Source organism: Spermophilus citellus (genome assembly GCF_964194105.1).
Source record: "Spermophilus citellus genome assembly, chromosome: 17".
Lineage (NCBI taxonomy): Eukaryota > Metazoa > Chordata > Mammalia > Rodentia > Sciuridae > Spermophilus > Spermophilus citellus.
The window spans coordinates 36787733-36804061 of record NC_138199.1 but is presented as its reverse complement, the minus strand read 5'-3'; the positions used below and the strand labels follow the sequence as shown (position 1 = coordinate 36804061).

Here is a 16329-nt window from a genome sequence, read left to right as displayed (position 1 = left end):
CCGGTCTTCCACCTGACAGCCCATGGGTGTTCCTCCCAACCACAGGAGACTGAGGTGGGTTTAAAATATGCCCAGTGTTTTGTTGTTTTCAGTGCTGAGAATTGAACCCAAGGCCTCATGCATGCTAGGTAGGCCGCCCTACCATGGAGCCACCTCCCCAGCCCATGTCCAGAAATATACTGACACCCCTCCCTTCCAAAGGTGGAATGTAATTCTCTTCCCTTAACCCATCTTGTGGCATTATCCCAGACGTAGAATACCTATAAAAACTTTAATATAGTATATAATACCATTATGCAATATATAATAATAATACTATAATGTCACAATTATTATATTTATTAATATAATCTAGATATAAGCTCTAGATAATGATTTCCACCTATTTTAATTCACCTGTATCAATTTTGTGGCGAGATCTGCAGAATCGACAACCTGGGACTGAATCTGGGTCAAGGCCAGATTGAGCACTTGCTCCTAATGACTAGAACGTGCGAGTGATGGTGTGAGGCTGCTGAGGCTGGTGTGTGAGAGACACTGCTCTCCTCCCTGCTCTACCCTGGATCATCACTCAGGGAAGCAGCTGCCATGGTGAGGACTCTTCTGCAGCTTGTGGAGAAGTCCACATGGGAAGGAACTGAGGCCTCCCACCAACAGCCAGCACCAGCATGCCAATCAGGTGAGTGCGCCATCTTGGAAGTCCAGTCAAGCCTTTGGATGGCTGCAGCCCAGGCCAACATAGGATTGTAACTTCAAGAGAGACCCTGAGCCAGAACCACGCCCCCCCAGGAGACTCACGTGATATACTCCTCACAGATCTTTCGGAAATGATCACGCTCCGGATCACATCGCAGGTCATCGTAGAGCTTGTTAATGAGGATGGAGGCCAGCATGCGGGTGTTGTCGGTCAGGGGCAGGCAGGAGGGCAGATCTGGAACCTGCCCCACTACCTTCAGAATCTTCCTCAGGCCTGCAGGGGGACAGGGGCAAGAGTGAGATTCCTGCTGGGCTCTGTCCTCAGGAACATACCCCTGACTAAGCAATGTCCTGTCTCTGGCTTCACTCCAACCCTGTCTTTAGATAGGAGAGCCTGGGGCACCAGAATGGGGACAAGAGACCCAGGTCCTCCACCTGGCTCTGCCCCTACCTTGAGTGATCCACCATTCTCTGTGGGCCTCCATTTTCACCTTTTCAAAATCATGATGAGTTGATCTCAGAGGACTCTACCAGTGCTAACATTCTGTGAGTAGACACGCAGTCTTCCTTGCATACTATTTTATCTTCTCTTTTCTCTAGGCCACAGTTTCTAAAATTGTGAAAATGGACATAATACTACCTACCTTATAGAGCTTGAGGACTCAATAAGAAAATAATAAGTAGAAATAGCCTGGTGTCCATCTGAAACATAATTGTCACTCAATAAAGTCCATTATGTATTTAGGCAATAATAAATATATTTCTTATTATTATCTTTGGGTGGAGGTTTTTTTTTTTTGTACCAGGGATTGAACTTAAAAGTACTCAATCACTGAGCCACATCTCCAGCCCTATTTTGCATTTTATTTTGTATTTTATTTACTCACTGAGTTGCTTAGCACCTCACTGTTGCTGAAGCTGGCTTGGAACTTGTGACACCCCTGTCTCAGCCTCCCAAGCTGCTGGAAATACAGGTGTGCATCACTGTGCCCACTGGGTAGAGATTCTTAAGTGACTTCCTCCATCAGACTAGTTTAATAGTCACGTAGTTGTGGAATAAGTGAAGGATTAAATGTGTACCATTTAGGTCCTGCCTTCAGAGCAGTATGGAAAGAACATACAACACTGAAGGAAGATATGATACTGGATGGTTACACCACGGATCGGACAGTTAGCTTCAAGAAGACTTGCAAGTTAGTTTGAGCATCTGCTGTATGCCAAAGTGTACCTGATTTTATCTTAACTGTAATCTCCTGGTTAGGAATCATTATTCCCATCTTTCAGAGCAGAAAGTCAAGAGAATCCAAGGCAGTCACCCAAGATCAAGGAGCTGGCAAGAGACAGAGAGAGGACACTCTCCCCGTGATCTCTGATGTCAAACAGTATCCCCGCCTTTGACCACTAGGCTATGCTGCCTCTGGGACAACAAACAGCTTGATCCCAGGGTCAGGCTTCAGAGGTGGCTGGGAGTTGGCCAGCCCTTGGGTGGTACATGAATGTGGAAAGAACACACAGGGTAAATATGGGAAGTATGAAACTCTGAGTGTTAAGAAGGAATTTAAACGCTTAGCTGCAATTTTGTGCTCTGTGTATTTTATCGCTTTAAGGAAAACTTCAGTTTCATCTCCATCACTCCTCTTGGCTCTTCACATCTGATGTGAGCTTGGTGTCCTGCAGTTCAAATTGGACACTCTCTACCTGGGGTTAACACTGACCCAGAGGCTGAGGGCTCAGGCCTACGATCTGCCTCCACTTCAGATGCTGTTCCAGGTTTCCCACAACTTACTTCTGTGCAAACTGGCTACAAATAATGTCTCCTACAGTCCCCTCCCTAAGTTCTAAAACTTACTAGAAGAGCTCACAGAAATCAGGAAAATAATTTGCCTACTATATTTTCAGCTTTATTATGAAAGCTGCAATCAGGAAGAGCCAGATGGAAGACACACACAGGAGGAGGTCTGGGGGAAGGGGTATGGCACCCCCCCAGCCCTCTCCAGGGGTACTACCCTCCCAGCACCTCCAAGTCTTCGCCAAGCCGGAATCTCTCAGAACCCTTCAGTTAGAGCCTTTTATATGGGGGCTCCATGATGTAGACATGATCAATCAAGACACTGGCCATTAGTGATTAACTCTACCTCTGGCCCTCTCCCCTCATCTCGCAGAGGTCAGAGGTGGGATAGGGGTTGAGGGATGGGACAGAAAGTCCCAAGCCTCTAATCACACAGTTGGCTCCCCTGGCAACCTGTGCTCCTTGTCCTGAGTCTATCCAGATCTCAAGCCACTAGCCATCTCATTAGCACAAGAGGACACTTATCACTTTGAAGATTCCAACTGGTATAGAAAACAGGTGCAGATACCTGTTTACTTATTTATACCTGTTTATTTATGACATATATTTATTATGTCACAACCAAACACAAAAAAAAAAGTGCTTGGCAGGACTGAAAGGGGCCCAAAGAAGCAACCCAACCTGGCTCCCAAAGACACCTGCTCCATTTCCCGTCACCTCCCCAATCTCATCTCCTGGCTTCCATCCTGCCTGGGCCTTGAGCACCTCATTCCTCTTCTATTAGAACCCCAGACACCTCTTTGACAGTCTTCACCCCTCCCCTGGCCAAGAGCTCACTTCAGGTTTGATCTAAGGGAAGCTTTGCTCCGCCCCAGTTGGCATTACACATGGAGCTCAACGCTGCAGCTTTGAATTAGGGTATCAGAATTTTTAAATCCACTGTATTGTAACCCGAATGCTATTCATTCTGGTGCTCTTCAACAAAAGAACAGAATAAAAAACATTGCTCCCCACCTTGTCCCACCCTATAGTCCATGTGGTTGTCCCTAGATCCCAGTGCAGAGAGAAGTGACTGCTGATGTCCCACTTAAATATATGCAGAGAAGACCAGAACTGGGGGAAAATAGCATAGAGGGCCAGCCTCAAGCACTACGGCGACTTGTGATCTGTAAGGTCTAAGCAACTGCATGTGCTCTTCACTGAGATCTATGAAAATCAAACAAAACAAGTGTAATATTGAAAGATAAATTTCACCCCCAGAGAGGTTGACTTGAACCTTTTAGAACCAGGCATACTCTCTATGTCATAAAACCCGTGAGAGAAGGAGAGCAGATTAGAAAGCCACAGATATGATTCCTGAGCAATTAAAGAAGCCGGTTAAGGGGAGAGGTGAACCTGGATCTGATGAATTTAGTCACTATCTGCTAGAAAACCTCTCCTGCTTTCTGCTCCATGCCAGGTGCTCTGGTGTCTACCCAAAAGGCCATGTGAGCCCCAGACCCTCCCATCTCCTCACCATTGTCCACCACATAGATGGTGCGGGAGTTGTCATGAATGGCGAGGTCTTTCCTGGGAACATTCTTATTGAGCAGGTTCAGCGCCTGGTCCCTGCCCTGACCAGACACCTTCTTACTGACCAGCATGTCAAGCAGGTGACTGGTGATCTGCTTCAGGTCCTTCTTGGTATCTGAGGAACAAGAGGATAGAGGTCAATAGCAAGGAGTAGAATGTCTCAGATCGTATCAGGAATGGTAGAAGCTTCTAGAAGGACTCTGGGGATATTAAATCCACTGCTTTCTGGATGTGTGAATGTCCCAGGAGACTATAATGTTGTCTATATCACCCCCCAAAATAAAGAAATCCCTCATCAACACCCCCAAGGTTCTTAGCCACTTCTGAACATTGTTTTCCACAACAGCTCTTAAGTAGCTCAGGTTCTTAGAGAGTTCTTCACTTCCCGGCAATGACTGGCAGAGATCCAGGGACACTGTATGTAGTTGTTAATAAAGTGTTTTAATAAAATGCTTTCTAGAAAGGAATTTATATTCCTTATAGATGTTGGACTCCCCCCTCCCAGACTCAGATATCCTGAGAGCCTGAATTCCAGCCTCGGCCTGTGATGCCAGGACTTCCCTGACCACTGTGGACGTTAAAAGGCAAATGCCAAGCCAGGCATGGTGGTGAACACCTGTAATCCCAGTGACTGGAGAGGCTGAGGCAGGAGTTAGCAAGGCCCAAGTAACTTAATGAGATCTTATCTTAAAAAAATAAAAAGGGGTCTGGGGATATGGCTCAAGTGGTAGCGTGCTCGCCTAGCATGCGTGAGGCACTGGGTTCGATTCTCAGCACCACATAAAAACAAAATAAAGATATCGTGTCCACCTGAAACTAAAAAATAAATATAAAAAATAAAATAAAAAGGGGGCTGGGGATGTGGCTCAAGTAGTAGTGCACTCGCCTGGCATGTGTGGGGTGCTGGGTTCGATCCTCAACACCATATAAAAAATAAAATAAAATAAAGATGTTGTGTCCACCGAAAACTAAAAAATAAATATTAAAAAAAATTTTCTCTCTCTCTCTCTCTCTCTCTCTTAAAAATAAATAAATAATAAAAAGGGCTGGAATGTAGATCAATGGTAGCTTTACCTGAATTCAATTCTCAGTTCAAAAAAAAATAATAATTTTAGGGGGTATGCAATATTAATATAATATTAAAGGAAGATAAAATCATGAAACTATACAAAGCAGAATCCCAATTTTGTTAAATAGATATTTATATGAATATTTGTATCTATATGGATAGAAACAGGACAGACACACACGGTGATGATAATAGTGGTCACTGAATGAGTGATTACAGGTATTTTTTCTCATCCTTACATATTTCTATATTTCCCCAAATTTCTTTAATAAGACTGTTACTTTTTTAAATTGGGATAAAATATACATAACATAAAACTTACCATTTTAAGTGTACTCTTAAATAGTCATATTTTGTGTGTATGTGTGTGTGTGTGTGTGTGTGTGTATGGTGCTGGGGATTGAACAGAGCCTTGTGCATGCAAGGCAAGCACTCTACCAACTGAGCTATATCCCCAGCCCACTTCAGTGCCATATTTTATATTCACATTGTTGGGCAAACGCCATTATTCATCCACAGAAAGTTTTTCACCTGACAAAACTGAAACTTTATATTCATGAAACAATGACTCCCTGTTGCCCCTTCTCCTGTCCCTCCAACCAACTTTCTACTTCCTGTCTCTATGAATTTGACTCCAGGAGGTACATCTTGTAACTGGATTCACATGATATTTGTCCTTTTGCGACTGGCTTATTTCAATTAGTATAATGCCTTCATGGTTCCTCTGTGTTGTAGCATGTCACAACTGACTTCCTTGTTAAGGTTGAATAATATTCCATGGCATGTGTATGTCATATTTTGCTTCTCTAGTCATCCACGATAGAGATTTTTTTTAAATGAGACTAGAAATTGAACCCTGGGGTGCTTTACCACTGAGCTAAATCCCCAGCCCTTTCTATTTTTTATTTTAAGAAAGGATCTTGCTACATTGCTGAAGCTGGTCTCAAACTTGCAATTCTCCTACCTCCACCTCCTGAGTTGCAGGTGTGCACTCAGGTGTTACGGGTGTGCACCATCATGGCCTGTTGACACTTCTGTATTTTCCACCTTTTTGGTTACTGTAAATACTGTTGTCATGCCTCTCATGCTTTTTATAATCAGAAAACACATATAAAAATAAAACTGGAGCCAAGCAACTTAGTAAGATCTTATTTTAAAAAATAAAAAGGGCGTGGAGGCAGATCTGTGATCCCAGCCATTCAAGATGCTGAGGCAGGAGAATTGCAAGTTCAAGGCCAGCCTCATCAATGTAGGAAGGCCTTAATTAATCAACTAAGAGAGATCCTGTCTCAAAATAAAAAATGCAAAGGGCTGTGTATGTAGATCAGCGGTGAAGTGCCCTGGTTCAATCCCCAGTACCAATAAATAAATAGATGAATTAATAAATAACCAGGCCACCTCCACACACAGGAAATGCTCAGTCTGGTGCCTGACTGTCCCTTTGAGACCACTTAGACCAAAGAAAACATCTCCTACCTAGAACCAGGGCCTCTTCCTTCCCTCGATGCTCCCGCTTGTCCTCCCCAGACAGGGAGTCAATGATGGCCTGCAGCAGGTTGCAGACGGCCAGAGCCATCTCCTCGTTCTCCACAGACATGAGGCCACAGATCCGGTCTATGCCAACTGCGTGCAGAATTGCTGTGGCCTAGACCCCCAACAAGAACCACAGTCAGCTGCACCATCTAGACTATCACGTGCTACCATGCACATGAGGGGGTGGGTAAGATCCACTCCCATCCCACTCCATGCCATAGGGAAACGAGCACAGGCAGCCACGCTTTCATGAGACTCACAGCCTGGGAAACCTCTTTCCAGAGGTTAAGAAGGGCACCCCCCAAAACAGCAGGCCCATATCACACAGGGATATAGAGCCCTTGCAACATAGCAAGACCATATTGAGATGTGGTGTGAGTGTAAAATACACATTGGGTTCAAAGACAGTATTAAAAAATCTGAACTAGCCTACCCTTGCCTTCAGCTCCTTCCTTTGAATCACTCCTGATACCTTTGTTTTATGAAACCCTTTTCCAGCTCAATCAGAAAAGGCCTGAAACACTCTTTTGAAACAGGGACCATATAACCAAGGTTGGCGGACAGGAAAATGCTCTAGACTTTTTATCAGGTTCCCTTTATGCCAGTCATAGCCCTGGGCACGTGTCACCCTCCATGTCCCTGTACTGGCAGCCATCTGCCCTGGGCACACCAGTCCCAGAGTCCTCACCCTCGCTCGGTGGCCACTGCACATGCCTGACAGAGTCCGCACTGCAGCCAGCACCAGCTCAGGCCTCTTAGTGTCCAGGAGCTGCAGCAGCAGGGCCACTCCATTGTTCTGGAAGATCCTCTCAGCCCCTGCGTCCTCCCTGCCCAGCACAATGAGGTTGTTGGCAGCCTGAGGGAAGGAACAGACAGGGAGGGTCAAGAGGGAGGGATGATTGCTGAGACTTTGTTCAGGGGCCAAGTACAGGGCTTGGTGCCAGCAGTGGGTCTCAGAACATTGTATTCTCTTATAATCCTGCTCCTGGAAACACAACCCAAAAACAAAAGTCCAAAGAAGTCAGGGTAGGTTGTGGCTCAGTGGTAGAATGCTTGCCTAGCATGTGTGAGGCAATGGGTTCAATTCTCAGCACTGCATATAAATAAATGAATAAAATAAAGGTTCATCAACATCCAAAACAAACAAAAAAAAGAAGTCAAGGTAACCTTCATAAACACCAACTTGAGAAATATATTGCAGCCATTAAAGTTATAGATAAGTTTTGGGAATATAGCTCAGTGATCAAGCTATATTAGCATACACAAGGCCCTGTCTATGATGCCCAGCTCTAGAAGAGAGGGGACCCACAAAATGAAAACAAAAACCAATCTGGGCGTGATTGCACAAACCTGTAATCCCAGTGAATCAGGAGGCAGAGGCAGGAGGATTTTGGCTTCAAAGTCAGCCTCAGCATCTCAGTGAGGCTCTAAGCAACATAGCAAGACCCTGTATCTAAATAAAATATTTTTTAAAAAAGGGGCTGGGAATGTGGTTCAGGAGTTAATCACCCTTAGGTTCAATCCCTGATACAAAAAAAAGGAACCAAAGCAAGAAAAACACTTAGTAAAATTATAGATAAAAAAGATTCCAAGGGCTGGGATTGTAGCTCAGAGCACTTGGCTGGCCTGTGTGGGGCACTGGGTTTGGTCCTCAGCACCACATCAAAATTAAATAAATAAAAATGGGGGTATTGTGTCCATATGCAATTAAAAATATATATACATATTTTTTAAAAAAAAGACTCCAAGCTGGTTGTGGTGATGCACATGTGTAATTCCAGTTACTCAAGAGGCCAAAGAGGATCACAAATTCAAGGCCAGCTTGCACATCTTAAAGAGACCCCCTCTCCAATAAAATAAAAAGATCCACAGATGTAACTCAGTGGTAGAGAACCCCTGAGTTCAATCTCCAATACAGGGGGGAAAAAAGATATTTGCCTATCATGTGGATACTCTGACTATAAAACTAACATCTCCCACCCCCAGGCACTGTCTATCAAGTTCTTGAATGTGGAACACTCAAATGTTCAATTTCTTTTTTCCAAAGGAGGAATAGAAGGGAACATGAAAAAAATACTGCACCACATTTGGTTAAGATGTATCAGTACATATTTTTTTATTTTTATTTTTAGATGTTGATGAACCTCTATTTTATTCATTTATTTATATGTGGTGCTGAGAATTGAACCCAGAGCCTCCCACATGCTAGGCAAGTGCTCTACCACAGAGCCACAACCCTCCATACCAATACATATTTTAATGTTTCAGAATGACTTTCAATATTTCTAAATAAAATAAAATATTATTTGAACTTCTCATTGTTTCTCAGTTCTGAAATTACAGTGAGGCAAGTGAGGCATTACCCTTGGGTGCAAAATTTAAAGAGGCACCCCAAAGCTAGTAATCCAGGTAAATAATACATTGTGCAATGTTCTTGAAAATCAAAATCAATGCCAAAAAAAAAAAAAAATCTCTGATGAATAAAATATCATAATCTTAAAGACAGGATCTAACCCTGCTGCATGACTCTCCATACTGATTCACTCTATTTAAGGCACTGTTTTCTAATGTGCATGACTTTGGGCTAATTTTCCCCGTTCTTCAAGGACCAGCGCTCTCACTCCTTTACTTCTGAACAGCCTTTAAGTGCAGAGATCCTGAGAAACCCAGCAGCCTGAGCCGCGGGTCCGAGAGCTCCCTCTGCTGACTGACTGGTGCCGCCTGTCACTCACCTTTTCCAGCTTATCAGCATCACTGTTTTGGTCCAAGAGGATCTCAAACATGTTCTGTACCCTGGAGTCTGTGGAGAATTGAACGCGGAGCTGAAGAGAGAGGAGGTATTTATGAGGGAGGCAGAATTGGGTCACATTATTTCGATCTATTCGTCTCAGTAAATATTAGAATTTTATTCTGGAAATAAGCCAATCCCCAAAAACCAAAAGGCCAAATGTTTTCTCTGACATGCCGGTGCTAACTCAGAATAAAAAAACGGGGTGGGGAGGTGCGGGGGAGAAGTATTCTGAATTAGACAAAGGGGAATGAAGGGAATGGAGGGGGAATGGGAAAAGGAAAGATAGTAGAATGAATCGGACATTACTATCCTATGCGCATATATGATCACATGACCAATGTAATTCTACATCATGTACAATCAGAAGAATGAGGAGCTATACTCCGTATATGTAAGTCAAAATACATTTTACCATCATGTGTAACTAATAAGAACAAATTTTAAAAAGTTTATTCTGGGCCCTGGCACATTCATTTATTCATTCAACAAAAGTTAACTGAATAACAACTGTGTGCCAGGCACTGTTCTAGAAGTTGGGGATAGAATGATGAACAAAGTTAAGTCTTTGCCCCTTGATGCACACATCTATTTCCATTCTTTAACCCATTTGGTCATCATAATAGTCTTGGAAGAGAAGGAAACATCAGCCCAACTTTAGAATAAACAATTCCCTTAGATATTTAAATGCTAAGTGATCATAGTTTTTTTTTTTTTAAAGGCTTCTGTCTGGAGTTTAGAAGACCCTTGTTCTAGCCCTGGTTGTCTTGTGTCCTCAGAGAGCATCACAATATGCACAGGTAGGTGCTCCTGCTCAACAGTCCTGTGGAGCCTGCCGGTGCCCCTTGCTGTCTCCAGCTCAAAGCATGGAGGTAGGGCTGGCTCTGTCCTGAGGTCCTGCTTCCCTCGTACCCCAGGTTTGAGGGAAGAGGTAAGGGCTACCTTCTCCTGGATGCTGGTGTTGAGCCTCCTCAGCGTCTCCTGGAAGTTCTGGTTTCGTGGCTCAAGGGTGGCACAGCGCTGCACATCCTTGAAGGCCTGGTCCAACTTTCCCAGGTGCTCTAGTGCCTGGCATCGCCGATACAGAGCCTTGATGTCTGAGGAGTTGATGTCAATGGCTAGAGAGGGGAGAGGGCAGAGTCTCAGGGCGCCAGCTGCGGACCACGTCTTCCACCCCAGCCCCAACTGCAGAATCCTGTCTTCCTTGGAGATTATCCACCCATGTGGACTATCTGTCCCATGCCATCTTTTTGTTAGGGAGACAGTAAGATCCACAGAGTCTTAAGACTGGAAGAGAGCTTTAGAGTCATCTCACTCAGGTCCTGATGCTCCAGTCTCCTCGGGGTTCATCTGATTGGCGGTTGCATATCTCCTGCAACTGGGAGCTCCCTCCTTCTCAAGACAGCCAGGCAGCTCTGTTAGAGAACCCTTCCCTCTTCCTACCCAAAATGTACTCCCTTTAACTTTGTCCTTTTATCCTAAGTCTGGCTCTGGAACCCCTGAGATGAAATCCAACACTGGTTCCTTGCGACAACCATTAGGTATTTGAAGGCAGCCTGTCTGTCCACCTGGGAGTTGCCTTCCTGGGGCTAAATATTGCTGCTTCCTTCAATTGTTTCCGGTTGGTTCCCTCTTTCCCTTTGTGCATGTGTGAATGTATGTATGTTTGAGTGTATTACTGGAGATTGGATCCAGGGGTGCTCTACCCCTGAGCTACACCCCCAGATCTTTTTTTGTTTTCTTCTCTTTCTTTCTTTTTTTCTTTTTTTTTTTTTTTTTTTTTTGATACCAGGGAATGAACTCAGGGGCACTCGACTACAGAGCCACATCCCCAACCCTGTTTTGAATCTTATTTAGAGACAGGGTCTCACTGAGTTGCTTTGTGCCTCACCGTTGCTGAGGCTGGCTTTGAACTCGTAATCCTCCTGCCTCAGCCTCCCAAACCGCTGGGATTACAGATGTGCGCAACCATGCCTGACTAGTTCTATCACTTCTGAACTCACTCTAGACTATCACTGTTTCTTCAAGGAAAAAAAAAGAAAAAAAAAACTGTAACCAAATCAAAACCCAGTACAGACCATGCTGAGAGAGGCAGAGTCAGGGGTGGGAGGGACTCACCTCTTGAGGCATCTGAAGCTGCTTGGACGTAGCTCTCCTGAGAAATGGGGGAGGGGAAGGAGACAATTGATGGGGGCCCAAAACAAAGACCACCAGAGAGTGTCCTGGCAGAGACAGAAGAAGGTTTGCTGGGCAGCCCCAGGCATGGGAAAGTGGACAGGGTTTGGCATGAGGCAGACTCGAATTTGAATCTGGATTCTGTGACCACCTGGGAGAGCTAGGACAAATCCATGAAGCCCCCTGAGTCCTGAGTTTCATGTCTGCAACGGCAGACGACAGCAACAGCTACCTCAGAGGGCTGTTCTCAAGTCTCCATGAAATTGCATCTGAGAAGCCCCTGGCGTTAGGCTGATCGTGAATTGGGTGAAAGTCTCTCTCCAGAGAATTGGGTTGGGCAGTTAGAGTTACCCTTCTCCACCCTGCGGTGTCCACGTGAGATGGCCAATTCCTATCAGGAAAGGGACTATCCCCCAGCCCTGCCTCCCAGCCGCAAGACCCCCCAGCCCAGCTCCCACCCCAGACTCTGCACAGACCATCTTCAGGCCACAGGCTGCCCGATTCCGATAGAGCGTGGCCAGCAGAGACTTGTCCTTGGTCAGCTTCAGGGCCTGGCTGTAGCTCTTCGTCGCTGCCTTGTAGTCCTGGCACTGGAAGTGCCGGTTCCCCTCCTCCTTCAGCTGTGCTGCTTCCACCTCGGCCATCTGTCTGGACAGGGGCAGCTCTATCTGGTCAGCCCCTCACTCCAGACCCAGGGCAGGGCTCTTGGCCTGAGGTCCAGGGCCCCAGGTCACCACCAGGGTGGAGGGGGAGCATTCTGCATGGAAGGGGCCTACCAGAGCACCCTCAAAATAATCACCTTTGAAGGACATTATAACATTTGCTCAGAGCCTGACCCCTTGAGAGGGTATCTGAGTCCCAGTGCCTCTCAGTCCAGTTGGGTGAAGCCAAGGGCTAAAGGCCTGCACCGTCATCTGCCAGCAGGCCTGAGGGTTCCCAGCACCCTCTCCCTGGAGTCTCCCGGACAGCTCACCCTCTCAGCAGGTCGCTTGCTCCTGGGATGCTGCTCTGGAGTTCTGCCCACCTCGGCCAACAGCTTCGGTCTGCCCCTCCCAGCCCTGACCCAGGAGACTTTATCACTCCGGCCAGTGGCTCGAGACCATATTTGGACACAGGGGCAGGTGTCCCTGGAGTCTGTCATTGATACTCAGGGTCCTCCCCCTCCCCAGACTGGACAGTCATGACCACGTGGATGTGCTGACTGTCCTCTGCCCCTTGAGCACCAGACTCAGGGGCAGTCCTGGGAGCCTCAGACACTCGTACCACAAAGAGCGAGAGAAAGATCCAGAAGGGACGGGAACCCCCCAGTAGACCCCCTCCCCAGGCACAGCCGTAATGCCCCATCTCCACCTCCTTCCCAGATAAACAACCTCCCCCTCTCTACCACCGCCACTGCTATTTTGGGAGCAGAGTGACAGCTGAGGGGCTGATGGACTTGGACACAGAGCAGCTGCCCAGGTCCCTGACCAACTGGAGACTTCCAGAAATGCCTTTCTGGCGGGAGGGGGAGGACAGACTGGAGGAAAGTTCCTTTTCCTCTTCCATTTGTACTTATTGCAACACCTCCACCTGGCTCTCCTGTGTTCACCTGTTGAAATGTCCTCGCTTTGCAGAAAGAGGAGCCTGACCTACCAGCTAGGTGTAGTGTGCCTGGGTAACTATTTGGGTGGGAATGTTTTCACCCGTCCCTCCACTATGTCCTGGGAACATATTCAGCCTACCTCTCAGATTGGGAGCTCCCTGAGGGCTCTGTTTCTTCCCCATTAGACTGAAATCAAGGGCCAGGGCTGGGTCAGAATGCAAATTCCCTGAGACCAAGAACTATGACTCCCTCAGCCCAGGTCACAGGGAATTCTCCCAGGACAAGAGGAGGCTCCTCAGCAGAAGCAGGCTTCTGGGGACAAGCTGCATCCACCATCGCAGAGGGGGAGATCCTGGGGCTCAACTGTTATTCCTTCACTTGGGGAGGGCTGCCAAGGCAAATTTACTTAGATGTTCCCACTTGGACTGAGAATCTTTCTGCCCTCCAAAGGCCCCAAACTGGGGCTGAGCGCTCACTTCTGGAGGGAAGGGACAGCAGCTCAAAAAGACTGCAAACCCCCCACCCAACCAGAGAGACAGGCAGAGTCAGGTCCTCTGCATGGGCGAATGGGCATTGTCTGCCGGGCTGTGCTCTCACATCCCTATTCCACCCCCACCTCCCATAATTTTCCAACTTGCCCAAAAGACACTGAAGAAAAAAGATAGGTGGAATCACCCATGTCAGATCCTGCTCCTCATCCTGTGACCTTGGACACTTAGACACAGCTAAGTGTGCCTTGGACAGGCTCTACTTCCCTGCTAAACATGAGGCTCAACCCCAATCCATGGTTGATTTTATTTATTATTATTATTATTATTATTATTATTATTATTATTATTATTATTTGTGTGTATGTGTGTGTGGTGGTGGTGGGGATCAAACCCAAGGCCTTGTGCATAGGAGGAAAGCACTCTACCAACTGAGCTATATCCCCAGGCCCTGATTTCAGTTTTGTCCTCAGTTTTGTTTTTGTTGTGATAAGGGGTCTCACTGTGTTGCTCAGCTGGCTTAGAACTCCTGGGCTCCAGTGATCTTCCTGCTTTAGCCTCCCAAGTACAAGTGTGTGCCACTGCGCCCATCTTAACATGTATTTGTTGAATGAACAAATGAATGGATGGATGAATCCCCTGCCTTCTTGGTATTCTAAGCCCTGGACCCCCTTTGTGGGGCAAACAATGAGGTAATATGATAAGGAGCTTGCCATTAGCAGAGAACTTTGGTTCTGTGATTTTAGGGCTAAGGGACCCTAAATTCAAATCCTGATCAGTAATTTATTCTTCAAGCATTTCCTATGTGCCAGGAACTGTGGATGGCAAGGGAAGCAGAGAACACTCACAAGGGCAAGGATTTGTGCCACTTATTCACTTACATATTCCCAGTGTCTATAACAATGTGTGGTACATACTAAGTGCTCAGTGGTATTTATTAAATTAATTAGTGAAGTAATTCCATGGAACTCTGATTTCTTTCTCTTTATTTATTTATTTATTTATTGGTACTGGGGATTAACCCAGGGGTGCTCTACCACTAAACTACATCCCTAGCCCTTTTAATTTTTTTGATTTATTTTGAGACAGGGTCTTGCTAAGTTACTAAGGCTGGCCTCAAACTTGTGATCCTTCTGCCTCGGTCTCCTGAGTTGTTAGGAGGACCCCACCATGTCCAGCTGGATCTGTGATTTCTAAATGTGAGGAATACTAAGATGTTTTCAAAAACGCAAAACAGGCCAGGTTTGACGGCTCACGCCTATAAGCGACTTAAGGTAGGAAAAGGTAGGAGGATCACAAGTTCAAAGCCAGTCTCAGCAATTTAGCAAGGCCCTGAGCAACTTAGCAAGACCCTGTCTTAAAATAAAACATAAAAAGGGCTGGGAATGCGGCTCAATGGTTAAGCACCCCTGGGTTCAATGCCTAATACCAAATAAATAAATAAAATAAAAATGCTAAACAGGGAACTATGATGTTTCAGAGAAGGTCTTCCTGAATAAGTGATAAATTAGTTTAATGCATGTAGAGTTCTAAGAACAAGGTCTGGCAGAGAATACATGCTCAATACATTTGCTGGATGGATAAATGAATGAATATTTAAGGCCAGACCTGAAGAATGAGGAACTGTCTCTGTATTAGTCTACTCAGACAGCCATAACAGAATACCACCATCTGGGAGGCCCAAACAGAAGACATTGATTTTCTCACAGCTCTGGGCTTGAGAAGCCTAAGTTCAAGGTGCCATCTGGGTTGGACTCTGGTGAGGCCTCTCTCCTCTGCTTGCAGACAGTCGTCTTCTTGGATTCTTTAGTGCTTCCATGTCCTTGAATGTTCGCGCAGGACGAGACGATATGCAGCAGCTGCTACTGGGGAGAGGTGGAGAGACCAGGGATGGAGGGTAGAGTGCGTGTTCTGGATCTCTTCTCTTCTTATAGGCACCAGTTCAATCTGACTTGGGCCCTGCCCTTATGACCTCACTTAACCTTTATTTCCTCCCTAGAGGGCCTATGTTTTTTGACACATGCATTTCAAATGACACAATTCTGTCCATAATATTCCCAGACAAGAAAAATAAAAATAACCTGCAACTACAAGAGCACTAGTACAGGAAAAGCCATGCTTTGGACAAGTTCAGAAACAAGACAGAAGGCTCTGATCTTAGAGAGGGGTGGCTGAGACAGTGAGGCTGTGTGGACCATAAGGAGTGTGGTTCGTTCCTGCATGTAAGGGGAACATTGAAGGGTTTGGGATGAAGAGTCAGTAATAGAGCAGCTTTTTGGTTTGAAAGATGGCCCTGGCTGCAGCAGGGAAGGGATAGAGATAGGGAGGCAGGTCCAGAGGCTGTGGTGGTAGTCCACGCAGGAAGCAATGGTGAGCTGGGTACAGTGGTGCATTCCTATAATCCCAGCAGCTCAGGAAAATGAGGCAGCAGGATCGAAGGTTCAATGCCAGCCTCAGCAACTTAGAATCTGAGCAACTCAGCAAGACCCTGTCTATAAATAAATTATACAAAGGGCTGGGATATGGGTAGGGGTAAAGTGTTCAGGGGTTCAATCCTCAGTACCAAAAAAAGAAAGAAAGAAGTGAAGGTGTGTTACTCAGTGTGGCAGGGTGGCTGGAGGGAATAAGGTTGTAAGT

At 46.0% G+C, this 16329-nt stretch overlaps 1 protein-coding gene across 1 annotated transcript in view; it reads right to left on the bottom strand.

Annotated features, from left to right (window-relative positions):
• The window catches only part of UNC45B (unc-45 myosin chaperone B), a 29410-nt gene extending 16664 nt beyond the window's left edge, over positions 1–12746 (bottom strand). The window contains exons 1-9 of the mRNA XM_081270412.1: positions 12596–12746; positions 12099–12266; positions 11566–11602; positions 10390–10565; positions 9392–9481; positions 7348–7515; positions 6603–6771; positions 4002–4172; positions 799–970 (exon numbers count right to left, since the gene is read on the bottom strand). Coding sequence (XP_081126538.1) covers positions 799–970; positions 4002–4172; positions 6603–6771; positions 7348–7515; positions 9392–9481; positions 10390–10565; positions 11566–11602; positions 12099–12266 — 1151 coding nt within the window. The 5' untranslated portion in view covers positions 12596–12746. The remainder of the gene's footprint in view (positions 1–798; positions 971–4001; positions 4173–6602; positions 6772–7347; positions 7516–9391; positions 9482–10389; positions 10566–11565; positions 11603–12098; positions 12267–12595) is intronic.
• Between the last annotated feature and the right edge of the window lie 3583 nt (positions 12747–16329).